The sequence below is a fragment of the Falco peregrinus genome, chromosome 4 (genome assembly GCF_023634155.1).
Source record: "Falco peregrinus isolate bFalPer1 chromosome 4, bFalPer1.pri, whole genome shotgun sequence".
In the NCBI taxonomy this organism is placed as follows: Eukaryota; Metazoa; Chordata; class Aves; order Falconiformes; family Falconidae; genus Falco; species Falco peregrinus.
In genome coordinates, this window is record NC_073724.1 from 58,699,246 (window position 1) to 58,721,198 (window position 21,953).

At 36.6% G+C, this 21,953-nt stretch overlaps 1 protein-coding gene across 2 annotated transcripts in view; it reads left to right on the forward strand.

The window, feature by feature from the left end:
• Positions 1–20,964, forward strand: part of ANKRD10 (ankyrin repeat domain 10) — a 37,969-nt gene extending 17,005 nt beyond the window's left edge. Inside the window, exons 4-6 of one of the 2 annotated variants that reach the window (XM_055803111.1) lie at positions 12,473–12,708; positions 16,284–16,379; positions 19,298–20,964. In XM_055803111.1, the coding sequence (XP_055659086.1) occupies positions 12,473–12,708; positions 16,284–16,379; positions 19,298–19,776 (811 nt within the window). In that variant the 3' untranslated portion in view covers positions 19,777–20,964. The remainder of the gene's footprint in view (positions 1–12,472; positions 12,709–16,283; positions 16,380–19,297) is intronic. The other variant, XM_027776987.2, reaches the window with a different exon arrangement.
• The last annotated feature ends 989 nt before the right edge of the window (positions 20,965–21,953 follow it).

Sequence of the window (21,953 nt, forward strand, 5' to 3'; positions counted from 1 at the left end):
TTGAAATCAGTGTTTACTGTATTCCTACTTTATTCACTCCTGTGGTTGTATTGGAAGCCAAAGAATACTGACAGTAGTCAAGTAAGGATAAAAGTAAGAATTTTAGTTTGAATAAAGTTGCCTCACTTGAATTGTTCTCATTAATTTTAGGCTTGTTAGCTTCTTGCTTCTTGCTTTAACAGAGAAATACAGTATGTTGCAGTCTCTAAATTTCATGAAGTTGTTGCATTGTTTTCCTAATTGATGAGAGAGAATTTGGGTCTCTATTCCTGTGTAAATTTTTAATAATATTAAAAAATAATAATTGTACCCTAGTGAAAATATTTTGATTTTTTTTGTGGTATTTACCTTCTCATTTTAGCTGAAGCATATTCTGTGCACAGTATGTCCTACAGCCATAAAAATGGTTGCTCCACTAACTATGGTATTCATGGACCCTTGAAGAGGGGGAAGCAGGTGGTCACAATGTCCTCATATGAGTGAAAAGGTTTGCTGTGTAACTGACTTTTTAATGTGGATAGTACCTTTTAAAGTATCCATAATAACTGCTGGGTTTTCACTAAAAGCATAATTATTCAATTTATGTATGGTTAATTGTGTATTATTTATCATTGTGACAAACAAGTGTCCACAGCTTGATGGAGGAAAAGCCACCTTGGTGCCATGTTTTGTTTTGCTCTTGCACACAATTTTTTTAAATGTTGGGTATTAATATAGTTAGGTAGATTGCATCACAGCATATATAAAAAATATAAAATTCATCTATAAACACAGGACACTTGAATAAAAAAAAAGCAGTTGCAGCTGTTAATTATACTGATTTGAACTTCCATTTCATGTCCCTTTGCATGCAGTTCGCTTGTGCATTGTGTCGACTTATTTCTAAATAAAATTTCTGCAACTGTCACAGTTGCATATTCGTTAGTGGCCTGATTTAGAGTTAAGAGAGGAGTTTTGAATGCTGTTATTATCCTGGGATAATGTGGAATGGGTTGTAGCTTGGTATACACCCATCCAGTTGAACACAAGGACTTGCTTGCTTCAGTTTTGTTGATCAAGATGCTTGAATAGTAGCATAGGAAAGCTTTTTGTTTGCCTGCCAGAAATCTGAAGGTTTTGGGGAAAACTGGTTTGTGTACCATTATGGGATGCTACAAGACCCCAGAGAGGTATGGCTTTTTCTAGTTTCTTACACTCTGGTCTCCAGGTTTGGGGAGAATAACGAACATGCTGGGATAAATATACCAGTACATCTGTTTCTACCAGATGACAGATTCATATTGTGATGTTGATCTAGTTTAGACAGACACTTCAGCCACTTCCTCATAAAGGTGTCTTGCATTCATTTGAATGTGTAAATTCACTCCTCCTGTAATGCCAGAATGTCCCATCTCTGGTATTCAGTTTTTCAGCAAAAACTTTTATTCTCATTCTTTGACAGTGGCTTAATTTTAGTTCTTTGCAAATTCATGTGTCATGAACTGCATTCTGTTGTTAAAAATAAAAAAAAAATCTGTTTTTCTTCTCCACAATTGCTCTCCATCCTCCATAACAAAAATCTGTCCAATATGAATGTTTTAGTGCCACTGGATTCGACCTTTGAAACTCTCGTTACACATTTCTGTTTGAAGTGATGTCCGTTTCACATTTTTATTATGACCATTCCTGTGATAGCTCAGCTTTTGTTCTTCTCATTTGTACTTCTGAGGCTTCTTGATTTTCTGAAATTTATGCACCTCTAGTGAAGAAGCAGAAGAAGAGTGATGTGTAGATTTCATTACGACAATGTAGAAATCAGCAATTCATTTGTGAGATAAACCCTCAATTCCTTTTCAGTCTGGAGAGGAAACTTTCGTGGCCTATTCTCTTGAAGGGTCTCGGGGTTCAGAGATCTCCTTTGTTAGTTTCTAGGCTTCTTCCTGATTTCTTAAAATCTTAGCAGATACTTGCAGGTTTTCAGCGTTTGTCTTGTTTTTCTTACCTGGCTAACTTAACTACCAAACTTACAATACTAAACTGCAGTCCATTTCTGGTGTTAATGTATTTGTCAAGTGCCATTACTGTCATCTTTTTACCTTAGAAGCTGTACTGCTGCATTGATGTAGTGTAGAATTATCAACATACTACTTTCTTATGGTCATTAACCTCACCTTGAGAATAATCCTTCAGGCTCTTACTGATCGTTTGTCTAGGATAGTTTTTAAATACTTTTTCAACAGAGGGGTTCTTACCTGTTAATTAGTATATTAGTATTTCTGTAATCTGTTTGGTACTTTTCAAACTCTGACCACTTCATACACAATTCTTTTGGGAAACCTGATGGCCTGCCCTCCAGAGAACAGTTAAACTGCTGGATTTGTTACTGTTGCATTGTTAGACAGTGCAGTATAGATAGGGAAAAATGTGGCTGCTCTTGTTTAATTGTATATAACAAGCATTTTAAGGACAGTATGGAGGCTACAGGTGTTGGAATTGGTTCTTCCTTTCCTGCCTTGCAGGAATTCTTACAGAAAGGCAAAGTGGTTTGTACATATCAGTGGTGAAATTGGTGATTCTCCTGCAAAATAATTACAAGTGAAGCTTGCTAATTTCTTTCATGTTCAGTTTCACACTTGTTTGCCATCATTATAGAAGAACTTAATGTGGTTTGGGGGAGGTTGTGACCATGAAGTAAGGCAGTAATTTGGATTTAGTCTCAAAGAAAGATTTGGAAATACTGAAGGAGAACATAGGTGCGTGGATAATTGAAAAATCAAAAAGTGGGAGAATCTCAGTCTTGCAGTAAAACAGAATGGAAAAGGGTAGTTTTCAGTTACAGCTGTTCTGAATAATTGCAAGAAGCTGAGGCAAACTCTTACCAGTGAGTTCCTATTTGGTTTGAGAGTGGATTATTCATAGTGGGGGTGGAGTAACAACAGTAGTGACTGACACCAGTTCAGAAATGGAGAAGAATGTGAGAAGTTGCACTTCCTATGAATACAGTTAAATCCCTCATTAAAGCAATGATACTTTATGACCTTTTTGGAACATAAAGGAAGTTCACAGGGTATGGGTCAGCTTAATAGGGGAGCTTACTCATTAGTGATGAGCCTCTGTGATTTATAGCACTGGTTTCTCGGCTTTTCTTCAGTCCAGAAGAGCTGAATAAGGAACTGTGAAGGATTTGTAAGACTTTTATATTAGGATAGCTGAGATTTCTGATAGGAATGTTTGGATTTTTTGTTGGGAGTGATCTTCCTTCACATATGATACTGGGCTAATGTTCACTGTGCACCTTCCCTTTGGATAGGTTTGGGGTTTTTTTCTGTAAGATAAGATATTATTGGCAACAGAAACGTGAATGCAGTTAAGGCAGGTGGAGACACCAGAGGGTTATGAAGTAGAACTTGGCCAGAGCCTAAGTTGGATACAGTGAGAGAAACAAGGGTGGGGTATATTCCCAAATACAATAGTCTGGTTAGTTCTGATGGTTAGTCCAGACAGGTGGTGGTGGTGATCTGCACGTGTGCTGTGCTTGATCTTCTGATAGTTTTTGACTGGATGTGATGAGAGAACTGTTAATTGCAGTGTGTTTGCTCTAACTTCTGTTATATTGATTTAGATTTCATTTCTATTCTAGTTTGTGTCTTTTTCAGTAAAGTTGATCATAGTTCAGCTAGCACTCTTTGAACCTGGACAAAAAATGAAAGGTAGTTGTGTTGTGGGCCAGAATGTGTTCAGGTTCATCAGAAAAGTTTTCTAATGTGTGTCATGTGCTACAGGTTACAAGATGTATCTCATTGCATGGAGGGTTTGGCAGCTATAACTTGGGGAAAATATTACTCTTCTGTTTCAGCTTCTGTTTTCTTCTGTTTTGCTTGGTGTTGCTTATATATGGTAGATAAATTTTCTTTTAAAGGGAGGAAAATCTAAGTTGAAAAAACTCTTCTGTGAAGCTCATTTAAAGTGGTTTTATGCACCTCAGTGGTTTTTTAATCCAAAATATCTTCTGTCTGCTTGAGTAAGAGCATAAAGTTCTTTTTGTCACAAAAAATAATTTTGTGTGGTTCGATAGTCTCCCCCTACATGCCTACTATGGGAAAATAATGAAATAATCTAATTCCTTTAGTCCTTTCATTGTGGGTTTTTATTCCCCTTTTGGCACAAAAATACTTGAAAATTAATTTACCTCATTTCTTTAGTTTTATTCCTAAGCTTTTACTGTCCGTGCTTTTTATGTTGAATCTCTTAAACTTTCTTCCATGTTCAGCATGTCTGAGAGAAGCTTGCTTTCTTAATTTTTCTAACTCTAAGCAATTACTGGTTTTCAGTTGGTGTGGTGAGGAGAAACAGTGTGATTTTATTTGCTGCTAGAGGCATCTTGGTAGCATCAGTGTTGTAAGATTATTTTATCTTTTCAAGTCAGAGTTTGCACTGAACCTTTCCTTAATGGTCTTCCATGATGCTTTCCTCATTGTAAGCCACTTTATCTGCAATTCCTGGTCTGTTTCTACAAACATGATGGCAGCAGTAAGGTTAGTTCTCATTTTCATAAAGTTAGCTGGCTAAGTAACTCTTATACAGTCTCTGGATTTAAAGTGGCGGCAGTACTAAAAAGATGCTTGTTTGGAATTAATTTTTGTGAGTGATCTAGGAAATACTTACTTTCACTTTATGAGGGAATGTCTTTTCTGTTGTGGTTGTATTGCAATCACTTTTGCTTTAAGAGTTTCCATAGTCTTTCATACATTCCTTTTGTGAATTGTGTTTAGGAATCACTTCTTACGTAATCAGATAAGAATTTCAAAATATTGCTGATACCAGGCGAAGTCAGATAGGTCTATATTGTTCAGACAGAAGTTTACTTGGAAATGTGCTTTATTTTTACAAGAGATACTGAAAATCAAAATCCACTGAAGTCTTTCAAAGCATATGAAGTGGAATACAGATGCAGCAATAAATCACCACCTGATGGTGATGCTTGTAGTAATTCTAATGTTGCCTACCATGGATAATCAATTCTTTCTTCTGCCAGCATTTGCTCAGTTGTGTGAGTTGAAGTATCTAGGAGCTGATTGTAGGTGTGTAATTCATAGTGAACCTTTATTTTTATGTCAGAAAAGTGGCTTCACAAAGAAGAGCTTCCTTCTTTCCTAGTATATTCACCTTGTTACAATTTTGGAGGATGTTCATAGAAATTCTACCATTGTTTTTAAAAGTCTAAAACAATTTCAGCTGCCACATGTTTTGTTGTGAAATAAAAACTTGGCACCAACTTGTGCTTTTTTAGATGCCCAGTATGTAATTTTAGCATGAATTTTTATAGCTGTCCCCAGCAGTGACACACGTCTGCTTAGTTAAGAATATTTCTCTTGGTATCTGGAAAAAAAAAAAGTTTGAAACTTTCACATCTTTTGTATTTGGACACCAAAGGGTTAAAACACTTAAAGTTTAGTATTTTAAAATCATTTTGCTTTAGAAATTTTAGACTAGTATACTGATGTTTATATAGGAAACGTTTTTTTTCTCACTGTGGGCGTTTTAGTGTTCTGATCTCTTTTTCTCTTTCTTTTGTTTTGTTTTAATCCTTGTATCTGCTAATTTTTGTATAGGAATAGTTACTAATTCTTTTGAAATACAGCCTACTAAATTTAAAGTAATTGAAGCCATGAGTTGACCGGTAATTTTAATCCAATCTATATAAATTTCAGTGAAGAACTGACAAATTGGTTTCAGGATGAAAGTAATAATGCTTTAAAGGCATAAAAGGCTTAGTATCTTGTTGTTAAGGTGGTCACATGATAATGGCTTACATATTGAATAATGTGCTACAGCACTTCATGTATGTTAATGTAACTTTTAATCTTAATGTTGCCTGCAAATATGTGATCCCTTATGATATAAGTTTCCTGTTTATGCACCATTGCCCGTTTAAATCAAACAGAAGATTCTGAAACTGTAAAAACTACACATGTCAATGTTTTACAGCTACGTAATTCGAATTGACTTGATTTTTTCAAGTAATCCTAGAAAGGGGGAGCATTCCATATAGAAACTGCTGAAACTGCCACAGGTGCTTCTCCGAAAACCTTACAGTTGTGGCATTGAATGTTCAGTATCGCTTCCTTTCTGCACACAAGGCATACTGTTGAGGTATTTGTTGCGGTGATTGGTTTTAATGCTAATCTAGGAATTCAGATATAGAATCTATAGATTTGCATGCTTTGCTTACCCTAATTTACAATTATCTACATTTTTATTTGTAAACTAACAATAGATAAGTTGAGATCAGTATTTTTTAACAGATATTACATTGATATACGAAAACTGTGGTTTATTTTCTTAGATTGTCGCATGGCATTAACAAAAACACAGTAAGCTGTAGGTGATGTAATCACTGTTTAAAATTAAACATGTAGGGGATTTTTTTTTACTTACATATATGTTTTTTCAAAAAGATTTACTGTTGACTTTTTGTAGCAAATGTTTGTTTTTCAAGGTATGTGACATTATAAGTGGAAGATAGTGTATTTCAAATGTATTTCTATGTTAAAGACACATAGAAATGTACTTGCTTTTTTTCCTCTAAGTATGAAAGATACGAACAGTTGAAACAACTTGGAATCAAGGTATTTTCTAAGTAAATTCAATATAATTCATAATTCAATGTGAGAGGCACAAGTGCCTATCTTTTCTTTCTACAGATCTTTCTAAGAGTAAGTTTTATAAATTATCTTGAATTAAATCTTTCTTACACAAGTTATATTTAAAGAATTCTAACTTTTGGGTTTTTACTTTCTGTAACTTAATCATGGTGGAAGTGTCTTGTGTATTTTTTGAGAGCTTGCCTCAGATTTTTTTCTTTCCTTTAGTGGACTTCTCAGAACAACAAATTCTGGTTAGATTGAAATAATAAAAACATCCTGCTAAGCTGAAAGTTAACTTTATGTCTATGTCCACCAATCCTACTTGGTCAGATAACATACTTATTTCTTTTGGTTTTGAATAACAATTGATTTAAACTCACAGTCAGCATTTTTAAAAGCATTTCAGAAGAAGGGAATATCTTAAAGCATGTGCTTCATCAGTGTCCTCTTTATAGCTGCTTTAACTGATACCAGAACTCTTAGTTGAACTGGGCCTTTAAAATGGGAGTTCTGGTGATGTCAACTAGAGGGAGAAAAAACATTTTAAAATAAATAAATAAAAAAAAGTCCTCTTCATACCAAGATCTGAAGACTGCCTGTGGACATCACTTGATGGAGGAAGAAAAACATGTTATAAGAGTGTTGTTCTAAGCACTGTAGGTGTGTGAATAAATGTATGTACAAAAGTTAGAATAACAGTGCATGTTTTGAGTTTGTTTATAAAATGCCTGTCACTAGAGACCATCTCAAGTGTTAAATGTCATCTGTCAAGGAGCTTCCAAGATCATCTGTTTCTACTCATCCATATTCAGACTTTCCTCAACTTTTCTCAGGATTTTTTTTCTATTTAGAATAACTTGGTAATATGAAAATACATCTTTCTGGTTACATTTGTCTGTCTTCTGCTTTGGAGTTAGCGTCTTACACTTCTGTACGCTGAAGAAAACAATATGTCTTTATCATTCCCAGCTCCTGGATTTTAGACTGCAAGAAGGCTGAGGGTAAATAATACCATGCTTCATGATTCTTAATTTGTTTTTAGTAATAAGAATTACATGGAAATAGTGAGTAAACTATAAAGCAAAACAATACTGCCTAGCAAAAGATTCTTAACAGGACTTGAATTGCTTTGGAAATTTTTTATCTGTTTTCTAAGCACAGAGACACTTGACTTTACAACCACGTACCAAAACTGTGTTTAGTCCTGCTCAAGGTTAAGGAATTTCTCTCCTTTTCATCAGTTCAAACCTTCATGTATTTTTCTGTCTGGAGTAGGTGCCAAAAAGGGAATGGGATTTTCAGAGCTTTAGTTTTCAGTGTCTGTCCTTCAGTTTTTCCACCTGTTCTATAGCTGGACTTATCTTCAGATATGTCTTCCGGTTTTGGGGGGTGGGGGTGGTGTTTTGTTTTAATTTTGGTTTTGTTTTCATTTTTACTGGAGACAGGGAATCAAGTTCTTGGAGCACAGCTGTCAGTTTTGAAAGTTAGTCAGCCAGCCTCTTAAAAAATACTGCACCAAGTCAATTAGTACTACTTAATAAAAGACTGACTAATCATAAAATGCATGTAACTTTTCAAGACTTAGTCTGATTTTATTTTCCTTAATGTAACTTTCTTTAATGTGACTTTCTTCCATCCTTCCACACCTTCCTTACTGGTAGCTTCCTTTATAAGATCATCTTTGAAAAATACAGTCTATGTAGTTTGCTATTTGCTTATGCTTGTTTCAGCTAGGTAGCCTACCTTAGAGAAAAACCCTGAAAAGAAACATAAGCTTCTCTTCAAGTCTGGCATCTTTGTTGGGGAAAAAACCCAACTCCCCAAACAAAACAAAACAAAAAAACAACCTAAAAAAAGGGGGAGGGATGGGGGACATGCCCAAACCCACAAAACCTGCATGAAATTTCCTTAGTCACTTTTAAATTCTGAGTAATGCAGTTACTGAAATAGAGCTGTCATATTTGCTGTATGATTAGCAGTAACAAAGAACAGATTGCCTGAAGATTTAGTATCAAACAGTGTGTTCTGAGCTTCTTTGGAGCTTCCGCTATTTCAAGGTATTCAGGGCAGAAGATCAAAACTAGTACTGAAGGGATTTTTAACTTACTAAAAAAACTCAGATGTGAAATTTTATGATATTTCTGTCTGTGGTGTCCAGTGGTGTATGTTTTTTTCACTGCTTTTCTTTCATCGCCTAGGTCTTGAAATCGGTTTCAGTTCTAATATTCTTTACCTATCCTTTTTCTTTATGTAGATAAAGTGAAGTACTTAATAACGGAAGTAGTTAAAAATTTACTTAAATATAGTGGTTACCTCTTGAGTTTCCTGCTTGATGATTTATTTATTTATTTATTAACCATCCAGTCCACGTCATGTATAGTCTATGTAATAGCCAAATGAGTCCTTGGTTACTGCTCCTTCTTTTTGCTTGATAGTTTATATGTAATGGCAGTTCATAACCAAGGACTGACATTAGGGATTGACACATAAGAGGTGGAACTCCTCTAAGCTTTATGTGTAGCTGGAGCAATGAACCATTTCTGTTCTCATTCCTGAAATGGAGTCTGTTTACAGTAATGGCTTTTATATTCTTAGCTCGTGGACTAAGCTGAGGTAGCTGCTCCATTTTCAGACATTGGCAGCATTTGAGGTAGGCCATACACTGCAGATACACTGAAAGGTGGCTTCCCAGTAACTTGTAACTACTGCTGTTAACAGGGTACTTCAGGTCCAGATTAGCACTTCTAAAGAATGGTCTAGTAGATGCCCTAGCTCTATAATTCATTCAAGTACTTCAGGGTTTCTAGAAAGGTCTGTATAAGACTATATTTTTCTCTTATGCGCTCAGAAGCCACATGGTGATGGCAGTATTTCTACATATTTTGGAAATGCCTAAAGCTCTTCAAATCTGGTAAAACTATTGTGATACTTGTTAAGAGCATTTTCTTTCCTACTTTGTGCTTGTGTCTGAGTTAGCCATTTTTTTTTTGATTACTTGCATTTTGTTAGGGTGAGCCTAGTATAGCATGGCTAGCTCTTGCTACCTTCTGTGTTTCCACTGACAAGATTTTTTTTCTCCTAGAGAAGGGTAGAAAAATCAGTAAAAGTACGTCTTTTATCTTTCTAGCCTGTTTTTTAGAAAGTGAGAAGAGTTTGTACCAATTTTGTCAACTTCTGTTCTCCTTCGCGTTAGTATTGGACTGCAAACCAGTTTAACTGAAATTTGAAAGTCCCGGAATAACAAACTTTGATGAAATTAATGGAAATTGGCAACTGGATGTAGAAAATACACTAAATGTTCTCACTGAGAGGGAGCAGAGAGATTTAACAGTATTTAACTCTTTCGTAGCAGTTAGCCAACCAGTTTCTAGAGTCATCTAAATCTTGTAGTCTTTTACCTGATTGGACTTTCCCCCCCCCCCCCCCCCCCCCCCCTCTCTTTTTGTCATTACTATTAAATACAGGATGTTCTTTTGTAATTGATAGGCTAAATTCAGGCTCAGATATTTGAGAGAGATTTCTAAACTCAGAAGTAAGAATGCTATAGCTGATGTGCTTGATTCCCTTGAAAACTTAGGCAGTGCTTCCAAAATACTCCTGTAGAACGTACATCTTTGCCTACCTGTAATTAAGCTGTTCCGGAAGACATGGGGACAGATCTAAAAATATCAAAATCAGTTACATCTTAAAATCTGACAAACACTGACTTAAAGTTCATTTGTTTCTGGGAAACTTAACTTTTCTTTTCCAGAGTTTGGTCATGTAGCCTTAGACACTTGCATTTTACTTTGTACATCTCCACATGCCTCTGGCAACTTACGTTAACATTCCTTTGGGAAGTGGTGACTCAACTACAGTCTGTCTTATGGTCCTTTTTTTCAAAGCAAAATTATAGTCCAGTAACATTTGCGAAGTAATGGAATTACTTGGAAGTTTTGTTAAATGAGGTAGTCAGTCAACACCATACTGTTCTGGTCATTTTTTTATATTTCCATAACTTTAATTTGCTGTTATATAGATTTCCTTTACCGTCTTCTTGGGGCTTGCAAATGTAAAATGGATTTCAGAGAACTGAGCTATTCTTTTTGACCAAAATGGATATGTTGAAATTTCTGGTTTTGATCCATATGCTACGCAAGTAAATTAGAACTACCAAAAGAGCATTGAATGTTGGTTAGCGGGGGCCTCAACAAGCTATCTAGTTCAGCGTGGGAAAGGATTGAAAGTATTTTGCAGAATTTCTGAAATTGTAATCTGCTCTTAAAATGAGGGGGAGAAGAGGACCCTCTGGAGTTTCGGCAACCTTTATACTCTGAAACTTTCTCCTAATGTCTTAACTTCAAATATCCTTGGTTTGTACATACACTGTGTGCACTGGATGAACGGAATGGATTATTCTCTGCAGTTGTCTTTGAGGTATTCAAAACTCATACCTCTACCTTGAGATTCCATTTTTTCTAACTAGGTTTTTCAGTCTTCTGAGATCTTACTTTCTAGACCACTCGTGGCTGCTGTTCTCTGGATTTTTCACTAGTATTCAAGTGATTACATAGAGTACAGAATGAAATCAACCCTGATCTAGCCTAGTGGTTTTTCTGATTCTGTGGTGTTTTGATTTCATCTTCTAATTTCTATGTAGTCTGACGGTATCCATTTACGGAATTAGTCTTGCTGTACTAGTCAGTGTCTAATTATTTTTTTAGTCTCATTTATTTAGGAAGCAGATCTGTGCTTTGTTCTTTCTTCACATGAGCTCAAGTGAGTAGTTTTCTATTTCGTATGAGTTTCAACAGATTCAGGTCTCTTAATCTTTGTGAATTCTTACTCTGTTGACTGGTCCGTTTCTGGATTTTTTTAAGTAATGGACTTGTCTATCTAGCCAAGAAACAAAAATTCTGTTTTCTGAGTAGTTACATCTGTCTGGAAAGGTGAAAAAGCTTTGCAAAGATTTATTGGCATCTTTCACTTCACAATCTAGTTTTGTCATTTCTGTCCCTCTTGTCTCCACTTCTATGCACTTCCTTATGAAGTTAGCCTGTATTTCTAAGCACAGATACGCCGTATGTTTGTGTAAATGCATGTGATGCAGCACTTTTTCAAATGAAACTTCTACATCTGTACAAGTCCTACCTGACTTCATTTATAATCTCCTTCATGCATTAGAATAGTCAAAATCTGGTGCCATTCTCTCATGCATGGAAGCATCTTGGTTCAAGTAACAAAGCAAGTCCCAGCACTTATGATGTCACACACTTTGAAACAAGAAACAAACAAGGAAAAAAAAAAAAAAGCAAAGCATAACTAAGTATAGCATCTTTATCTATCTTTTCCTATATATGTATATATTTTATTGTTAGGAAGAATAGTGATGATGATGTTACCTTAGAAACCAGAATGCCATGGACAATTGCCAAGTCATGTTAAGTTTGTTTTGAGTATTTGATCTTTTGCTCAAGTTAAAGCAGTAGATTGCAGAATAGACTGCAGAAGATGGTAAAATTCAAGGCGTAAATTAGTCTGAAGTTTATGTAAAGATCAGATACTTCAGACTATTTTAGAATAAAGTATTTTGAGACTCTTAAATAGGAAGATGGAGATTTTTAAGGCACATAGTATATTGATTTTATTTAAAAGTGTATTGTCTCCCAAATTTTGCTTTAGAAGCCAGATATATGTGCAAAAAGTTAAGCTAGTTATAAAACTAAGATTGATAACTAATTTCTTAATGGAAATTTGCTAAGTGTATGTTTTCTCTCATCAGCAACAGATAGATAGTCAGTAAGGGCAGCAGCAGGAGCAAGCTAGCTTGATGAATGAGTGTAATTCAGTTTCTTTGCATTGTACAGCTTGAGAAATGCCAGTGGCCTGACAGCAGCAGACCTTGCACATAACCAGGGCTTCCAAGAATGTGCCCAGTTTCTCTTGAACCTCCAGAATTGTCACCTGAATCGTTTCTATAGCAATGGCACCTTAAATGGGGTTCATCAGAATGCAGGTCCCAATCCATTCAGTGGTGGGACAAGTCGAAAGAGATCCTTTGAAGATACGGAGTCTGCTGGAGTAAAGAAGGCTAGAACGGAAGGTGAGACCTCAGAGGTAAAAGGGATGCGGTGATACTGTTGCGGAGAAAGGGAAATAAACATTTTAAAGCCTTTCAGAGTGGATGTTGGGTATTATTGACAAACTCGCCTACATATCTGAATTACATATTAATACAAGAAGCAGATGAATACAGTTACTCCATGCCACAAGATCTCATTCTCACTGTCATCATCTTGGTATCTTCAGAAACTTCTATTTCCAGAAAGTGCTAAAGTTACATGATGCCAAGAATAATATGTGGAGGAGTAGGAGCTGAAATTAGCTTCTACTCCTTCCTCGATTTCTGCCCCTTCAGGAGTGCCAAATAATGTTGCCTTAATTCACAAAGATGCCCGGATGTTCTGATGCTAATTTTCCACTTCAGGATTAATTCACAACTTGAAAATGGCTTGTTAGATGGATGAAAGAAATGTAATGGAAAAAGGGTTCTCAGGTTGAGAGGGATTATGTCTGTGACATTAAGTTAACAGACCTTAAGTTTCCAGGATCGTGTTCCAAGGAGAACTGGTACCTTACAGGAGGATGCAAGTCTAGAATGAACCTTAAGGATTCAGATTCATCCTTGTGTATTGAGGATACTACTGCTTTTGTCTGCCAGCAATGATGCCATAGATATTTTTGATGGCTGTATCAATAAATACCTTGACTAACATGACAGAGAATATCCTCTGCTTCCTTTCTGTCGGTCATCCCATTAAATTGTTATTAAAAGGAACACAGCACTGCACTCAAACCTTGGTTCTTTTTCCCATGTAGCATCAGGAAATGGACTTTGTAGGTCGTCACTGAAGACACCAGTTAAAGTTTATATTGTTTTTAACAGGTATGACTTCCAGTGAGCCAAATAATTCCAGAAAATGAGAGGGGAATTGAAACCAAAACAGTGTTTCTAAATATGACATCGACAACATAAATTGCATCACTATTGACATCCTGCAGTATTTGCTTGGCTATCCAGCCACCATTTCAACTACACTATTATTGGAGACCCTTATGCGGTACTCCATAGCTGATCATAAATGGGATATGTTACTTTATGCGGTTTGTCTAAATGATAACTAATTCATGATGAAGAGTGCCCGTGCAAGACTACTTTTCAGAAATAATGTCCTAAGTAGCTACATAGCATGAGGAAAACTTAGGCAGTATACAGGTGCCCAAATACAGTATACAGCTACAGAAGGCTATCTTCAATGCGTTTGTGTTCTGTTACCAGGAGGTGCTGCTTCAAGTCAGAGATGTGTATCTCTTGTTCTGATGAGCTGTTCCTTCTGAGTTCATAACCTTTTAGTTTCAGGAAATGGCTCCAATCTAGTCAATAGGTAGCGTTTCCCCACAGGCTGTGGAAGTGGCGCTGAGCTAGCTCTTTTTATTCTACGTGTTGTCATGAAATAGCAGTATCTGCGTTACCTTTCAGCAGAAACAGTTGGCCCAGTGGATAAGTAGGATCAAGCAAACAAACAGACAATATGCTCAAGTAAATGAGAGCTAAGCAATTACAGAAACAATCAGAGTAGGTAATCTGAATTTTTTACCAGTATGATTTTTATAACACTTGCAAACAAAGCCAAAAGCTTTGCTGCATTTGCTTGAGGGATTTCAGAAAAATGAAGAGATATATCCCATGTGCAGAAGCTGGAGTTGCTAATCTGACGTGTTTTCCCTCAAAGACATCAGCATCAGTAATACCCTGTCAATGTAAAAAGTCTATTGGCGTGAGAATGAGTCACTGTTCTCAAGGCAATTTGTAAACAGAGCTGAGTAACGAGAAGTCATCAGTACATCTTTATGCTTAGCTAGCCTTCTTACAAAACAAGCCCGATTTTGTGGTAATTTTGCCCTTGCCAAAACCACACTGGCCTGTTCAGATGTTGCACGGGACGTTCCAGATATTCAGAATGTGCAGGTAGGCTGTACTTGCAGGGAAGAGTCAAGCTTTGATGGCTATACCCCAAATTAAAACAAATGCTGCTTTGGAAAAAAAGCTGCTTGTGACCAGGCACAGTATATGCCCCTTACAAGAACCTGTAAGCAGTAGAGTTGGAAGAAGAGAAATACTTAGCCTGCCCTTTGTCCTCGGGTAGCTAAGCTGAGCAGAGGGTGGGGGTTACTTAAAATTATATGTTTATGCACACATATATCTGCTGTTAGATGCATAGTTACTAAAAAAATCATTCGGCCTCAAAATTAAGTTGCACCGATCACTTTCTCAAATGTAATGCAAAGATGCGTTCCAAAGGCTGAACCTGAGCTTAACACAGTGGCCACTTTCAGAATATACCCCAAACAGCTTTTAATTTTGACTTGGAAACATGAGCTGGATTTTGTGTCTGTTTTTCTGAAATCAGTCAGAGAAATACCATCCCGCTTCCTGGGCTGGCTGGTAAGAGGGTGGCGCGCACCAGCCTGGCTGGTCACATGGCTCTGCGGCACTCCTCGTGCCAGCCCCTCGGGTTGTGGCCCTTGGCAGCCTGGCTTGGGCACTGTGCTGTACGTGCTGCACACGTCACTGACCTGCTGTACACAGCCGGTGACCGACGGTGTTGGTATTGCGAGCCTCGGCACGGCAGCTTTTAGATGTGCGTGGGGAGGTGGGGGTGGAAGGCATGGCCAGGTGTACCCTTGAGCTGGCCAGCTTGAAACTGCACTTCCATATTCCTCTAGGTAACCAGAAAAAACGCCTTACCCTTCCTGGTTCAGGGTAGTTTGAAGCCCACTGATCAAGGGCCCCCGTCTCCTTTAAGCACTGTGCAATCTCTTTGGCCCTGAAACTCTTCAGCTATTGCTTAAAGTTCTTTAAAAGACAAGTAGTTTGCAAAAATTTCTACCTTTCTGTTGTGCCCAAGGTAATGAGAGCTGACTTGCAGTCTACTGAAGTAGCCCTTCATAACGTAACCTTAAGAGTGTGTGCAGTGTATGTAGGAAGGTGTGTTAATATCAGTGTGACAGCAGCAGAAGATCTGCTGGGGTAGTACTGGAGCAGTGATTTGGGTGGTAGATACAAGAGGTAGTGGAGTCAAGCCCATCTTGCATGTTAAAGTATTTCCCACAGCAGTCTGACCACTTGACAGCTTTTCTTGGAAAACCAATCTGCTCGTTCAGCTCCTGAAGGGTTCCCTGTAGCGGTCTGGTATGAACAGGGGGTGGATTCCTGGGAACTGGCCCTTGGGAGTGAAAGAGGGAGCAGTCCAGACACGGTAGACAAATGTGAGGTAGAGATTGCTTTTTATCTATCGGGAGCACTAGCTGCAAAGCCTAAATGTAAGTAACTTAAATTGCTCCTAATTAGTATATCAGACTAGTAATTGTTTGGTATGTAGGTGCAAAGTCTGGTAGGTACACTGGTAATTCTCCATTTTTGAGGAATTAAAATGAATGTGCAGGTACTTAGCATTTACTTACTCTGCATTTGGAATCTCAAGCACGTCAGAAGCTTTCAGACATGAAAAATTTACATTCCTTTGTAAAAAGCTTTTGCTTTTATAGTCGTCTGTTCGGCTGAGTTTTCAAGTGCGCACCAGTGACTAAACATGACTTTTTTTTTTTTTTTATCAGTTTACAGCTTTGATGGCTTAATACCAATGATGAATGGAGGAGTTGAGGACGATGCTGACAATATGCACGTTGATAGAGAGTTTGCTGTTGTATCAGGTGGGAGTGGACAGTTTCCTGTTAACTACAACAACATTCAAATGGTTGAAGACACCAAACAACAGGAGAGTTCTTCTGTTGGACCAAAAGAAATTGAAATATACACTGTTTCGGCAATGCAAACTCCTTGTCGTTGCAAGAATCAATGCACATTTTATTTTTAATTTAAGTATAAAACTTAGTCCTTTATTTTTGCACATTGTTGTCTGGAGTCTTGAAAACTTGTATTGCTGTAACACCCGTTATATTGGGGTTTAGTAGGTATGGAAAATCAGCTGTTTCACACAGTATATTTTAATGGTGAAAGAGAAGGTTTATTAGCAGTTTATTATTATTTCAGATAAACAGAATTCCACAATGGCTGTTTCACTTTTAACCTGAGGCTTGTATTACGTTGTGCCTTGCTTTTAGTTGCTATAATTTCAGGTTAAAGGAAATTCAGAGATAATTTAAATTATTGATTTAATTTCCATTAAATAGATTTCATTGCTAATGAGAAGACTCGATAGGGAAACATATCTTAGTGCTTTTATAGCTTTGAAAATAACATGTTACAATGAAACTATATTCAAAATAGTTCAACAAATACTATAAAGAATAGCCTAGACATACACCATGTCTTCAGACTTTGCTCAGCCACAATGATTTAAGTGCAGGATCCTGCTGTGGGTTTTTTTATGTAAATAAAAGACTTGACATCACAGGTCTTAAACTAGTATTTGGAACTAAAGTACCTTGGAAAACAGTTTTTGTGGTTTGTACTGATCTTCATGAAACAGTCAAAATGTTACTAGTATTACTGAAGATTAATGCTCTTAAGTTTTTTAAGGGCTGCTTAATCAAGATTCTTTTGGTAACCCCAGGATGTGTATAGAGTTTCAATTAAAACTGTCTTGGGTCAGCTTTTTCCATGTACTTTGTAGGTAAAGGCATGGAGTTACTATGATAGTGCACTATTACATTCAAAAATTAATTTCTTTCTTTAATCCGTTTTGTGATACATATGTTTATGCTTTGTACCACAGATCAGATTCACCAAAGGGAATGATAATTAATAGATACTTTAATATATTAGGAATAAATATATACATACATATATATCAATACTTTAAACGTAGACTATGATGTTTTCCAGTGATAATTACTAAGTGTTCTTATTTATGGAAAAATGATTGTCTTTCATAAATATACTCTATTACTATAGGTGCTAATTTTTAACAAATAATAACATTCTATAATTATCACTAGAACTATTCATTACCTACTTCTGCATATTAACTAACAGTAGTTCCATCTTTAATAAATTTGATTTGCCAAAGCCAGCCTATAAAGATTTATTTTTAAACAGTTAAAATTTTGCACTTTTAAGTTAATAAACCCTATATTAAATTATTTCTGTGTGTTTTCATCACTGAATTAGTAGCTTTGATATCTTGATGGGTTTGGGTTCTTTTTTCCACTTTCAATAAGAGTTTGTGGTTAGTGAGTTCAGCTGATACCGTTATTTCAACTTGTGTAGGAACTAACAGAAAACTCCAGTTAGTACATCCAGTGAGTTACAAATCGAACACATTTCTTGGCATTATGTATTGCTGTATGTATCAGTATCATAATCCATATTTCAGATAATACCCATGCAAAAGACTAATAGAGACAAAACTTCGTATTCTTCCTTGTCAAACAGTGGTACTCATTATGTGTCGCTTAAACAGGAACCCAGCGTTTTACAAATGTGGGGAGTTGCCAGCAGACTTACTGGCTTGAATTGGAAACAGGCGGTAAATGCAATCCTATTTTGCACATAGGTTTACGTATTCATGTATACATAAACATATGTGCATGTATCCAAGGATAATAACAGAATGTAAAATCTTTAAATGTCACCATATAGGTCTGCAGTGTCTACGTTTGCCTTACTCATCTTTACCAGTAGAGATGTAAATTTTAGATGTCCTTTACTGCTAGGTATTTTTAAGGCAGAATACATCACCCATTTTTTGTGCTAGTACTTTGAGTACCACTGCAAAAGCGTACATCTCAGACATACTGATGAAATCTGCTTATGGAAATAAAAACTGTTGTACTAATTACTAAATTCAAAGGAGAAATTGCTTTATAACAGTTGTCAGTGGTTTTTGCATGCACATTTTTAGAATTTTGTTTCATACTACTAATCTTTTTTAGTCTTCTGTGCACTCTGCTGTTGCTATTGTATGGCATTTTGCATGTGGATTGTACAGATGTTATTATAAACTTACCATTAAGTACAAACTTGCCTAGTACGTTCTCTAGCATGCTGCCAGTTAAGTTGAAGTACTTTCTGAATAAAGGAACTTGGAAACATTTTATATTAGCACCTCAGCATAACATTTCTTTATTTGACCTATTTCAGTGTATATTGTGCTGAGAAAGCTACCACTGAAAAGAAAAAAGAGCCACGGATAAATTACAGCTGAAAAAACCAAAAAAAGCCCAACCAACAACACTTCACTCTCTCACAGATACTCAGTTCTTGTGTGTACATAATCTTTCATCCCAAGAGGGCATTACAGTTAAGGTGGAAAGATACCTTATATTCCACTTTTCAAAACACTGCCCGGAACGTTTTCTGCTACGCTTACTTTGTACAGTTAAATAAAAAAATTCTGAGAAGTTCACATTGTGTTTGCAAAGATTAATATAGGCATATTTACACATCGAATGTAGATAGATAGTTGCATTTTCAACATAAGAATCCATGCTACAAGCTTACAAGATAACAAGCAATCAGTTCTCATTACTTTGAACTACCTATATTGTTACAAATACAGAAAGGGTAGATTGCATTTCCAAGCTGTGTACGGCAACATTTTTAAATAAGCGGAGTATAGTGGAGACATTTTGATGTATTTTGATTTATTCTTAATTGTTGGTGACAGGTGTATTTCTTAATGCAGATATGAATAGCAGTAGCTCCATATTGAATGCACTGACAAATGGATGTGCCATCAATGGACATTTGGATTTCACCACCGCACAACAGCTCAGTGGGATGGATGCCAGGCGCGAGGAGTGTTTAACACCTAACGGAGTAATTCCCGGAATAACTTCTCCCAGCAGGCATCGAATTCACACCAGTGGTGGCACCGAGGAACCAGAAAAAGCCATGAATAATTCCACCGATATGTGTGGATCTCTACATCTGAATGGCAGCCCGAGTAGCTGTGTTTCTAACCGGCCCTCATGGGTGGAAGACCCTGGCGATACTTTGCACTATGGACACTACCATGGTTTTGGGGATACTGCTGAAAGCATCCCCGAACTTAGTAGTGTCGTTGAGCATTCCAATTCGGTCAAGGTTGAACAGAGATACGACAATACTGTCCTAGGCACAATGTATTTGTATCACGGTTCCTAAATGAACGACCTTTATATCAAATCCATATTGAAATTGCTACCAAATGAAACTGGGGGGACAGAATCCTCACAGCATTAGATTTGAAGATTGCAACTTACTGCTATTTTTACACTTCGTTTATATGAAAAGTAAACCTTTTAATTTGACAGCCTTATACAATAGTTGTAGTTTGTCGCATGTATGGGGCTTATTTAGTGATAAAGTAGGGCTGTTATGATGGAATGTTTATTATTTTAGGTTTTTTATTATGGAATGTTTCGGTTTTGTATTTTTTTATTTCTAAGCTTGTGAACACTATCTTTCCCTTTTTAGAGCTGTTTTCCCTTTTATTAAAACAATGTTTAACTGAATTTTGTGAAGAAAACGTTACGTATGTGCATCACTTAGAAGTAAAGATTTTTCTTTTCCATATCTTCTGCTGAAGCTATGGTAGCAATATCAATGCCAGCTATCACTATGCAAGGTTGAAAGTGGCAATCTTCTGGAGCTTCTCTGACTTTATAGTTTGTACATTTGTTTGGCATAAGTAGATGTTCATCTTTAAATTTTTTGAAGTTGTTTAAAAACACAGATACAAAATTGGAAGGAGTTACCGTTTCACTTTCTGTAGGGTAGAAGTGCTTTTCGTTGTTGTCAGGCTCTTTGCATTATCGAGTGAGAAAGTGGGCTGCCTTTGTTTGGTCGCAGTTGAGTGTGCCTCAGGTTAGCTCTGAATTTGTGGCGGTTTTCTTTGGCTTCTCTCCTTTATACGTATGCTTGATATTTTACCATAGCTCACAGACCAGAGGCATGTTGGCACTGTTCTGCTTTGTACGCAGTTTAAAATTGCTGTTACTTGTTATAGGATTTGCCAAGTCAAAATATTTGAGTTTAACTGTCTTGGATATACATCTATTGTCCTTTTTTTTAACATAATGCTTTGGAAATGTAATGTTGTGTACTCTTTGGGCTATACTCACAGAAAAACCATTGTATTTAAAGCTTAATACACAAATCAAAATTCATATAAGTGCACTATATGAGCACTAATAATATAAGTTGCTGCTTTGTGTTATAAGTGAAGAGTGGGGAAGAATACGGTAAATGAGATAAGCCCTCTGAATTGTGTTGATTTTTCTGTTCTTGTTTTGTTTAAAAAGGGACCTTTACAAATTGGATTAAAAAAAAAATAAACACATTGTATCTGAATATTTTGTTTAGATATTATTATTTTATTGGCAACTTGAGCAAGTCTTTAATAGTTTTAAAGTCACATTCCTCCATAATCTTTTTTGGTGCAACTGTGGAATTCCTTGATTTTGTCAGTATATGGAAGCCCACTAAGTTGTCCTTGATTGAATTACAGAAACACATACCGGATAGTCTGCATACGAAGGATTATATCAGCCTTGAACTCCAAAAATGAGTTAAAATACTGGCTTTCTGATTTTCATGAAAATTAGTCTCCTTCGAACATTTTTAGGCAAATTTCTACGGACTACAGAGAAGTCGGTGTTTTAAATAGACTTCACGCTCTATGTGGTTCACTGTCTGCATAGAATATACAGTGTATTCAGATTGCGAGTAGTGCTGATCGGAATATTAATCAGTCCTTTTGCAAATTAATTGGCCAGTCCGGCAAAACTCCACAGGGTCTTACAAGACCAAGTCTCACCTGAAACAAGCTGTTTCTGGCATGCAGAAACTGCCTGGCTCATGCTTGAACAACGGCACCAAGGCCCTGTTCTTGGACAATTTAATTTGCCCATGTAGCGCCCAGAGGCACATGTGCTATTGCCATCATACTAACATGAGATGTTAGCTTAAATCTGTCGTAGCGTTTGCTTTGGGGATCGTTTTAGTATTTGCCAAGCTTGCTACATATGCTTTGTTGTGCTTCTTCAAATAAACCCAAGCAACTCGTAGTTATAATAAGCACTGCCATCTTACGTACATGGCTATAAACGGATTCCTAAAGGATTTTCTTTGGGTAACAGCGAAGTTTGCATGTGTCTATTCTGATGGTAAAAAATTAAGTACGTAATTTTACAATGACAAGACTTACACTGTGTTCATAAGGCAAGGTTTTTACAACTGGTGTAGGCTTGGTTTGCATTCACTTGCTTTTCACATCTTTCCACCTAAAAATACCTTGGAAGACACTGTATTTCAAATTTAAAGAGAGAGCTTACTGTTTT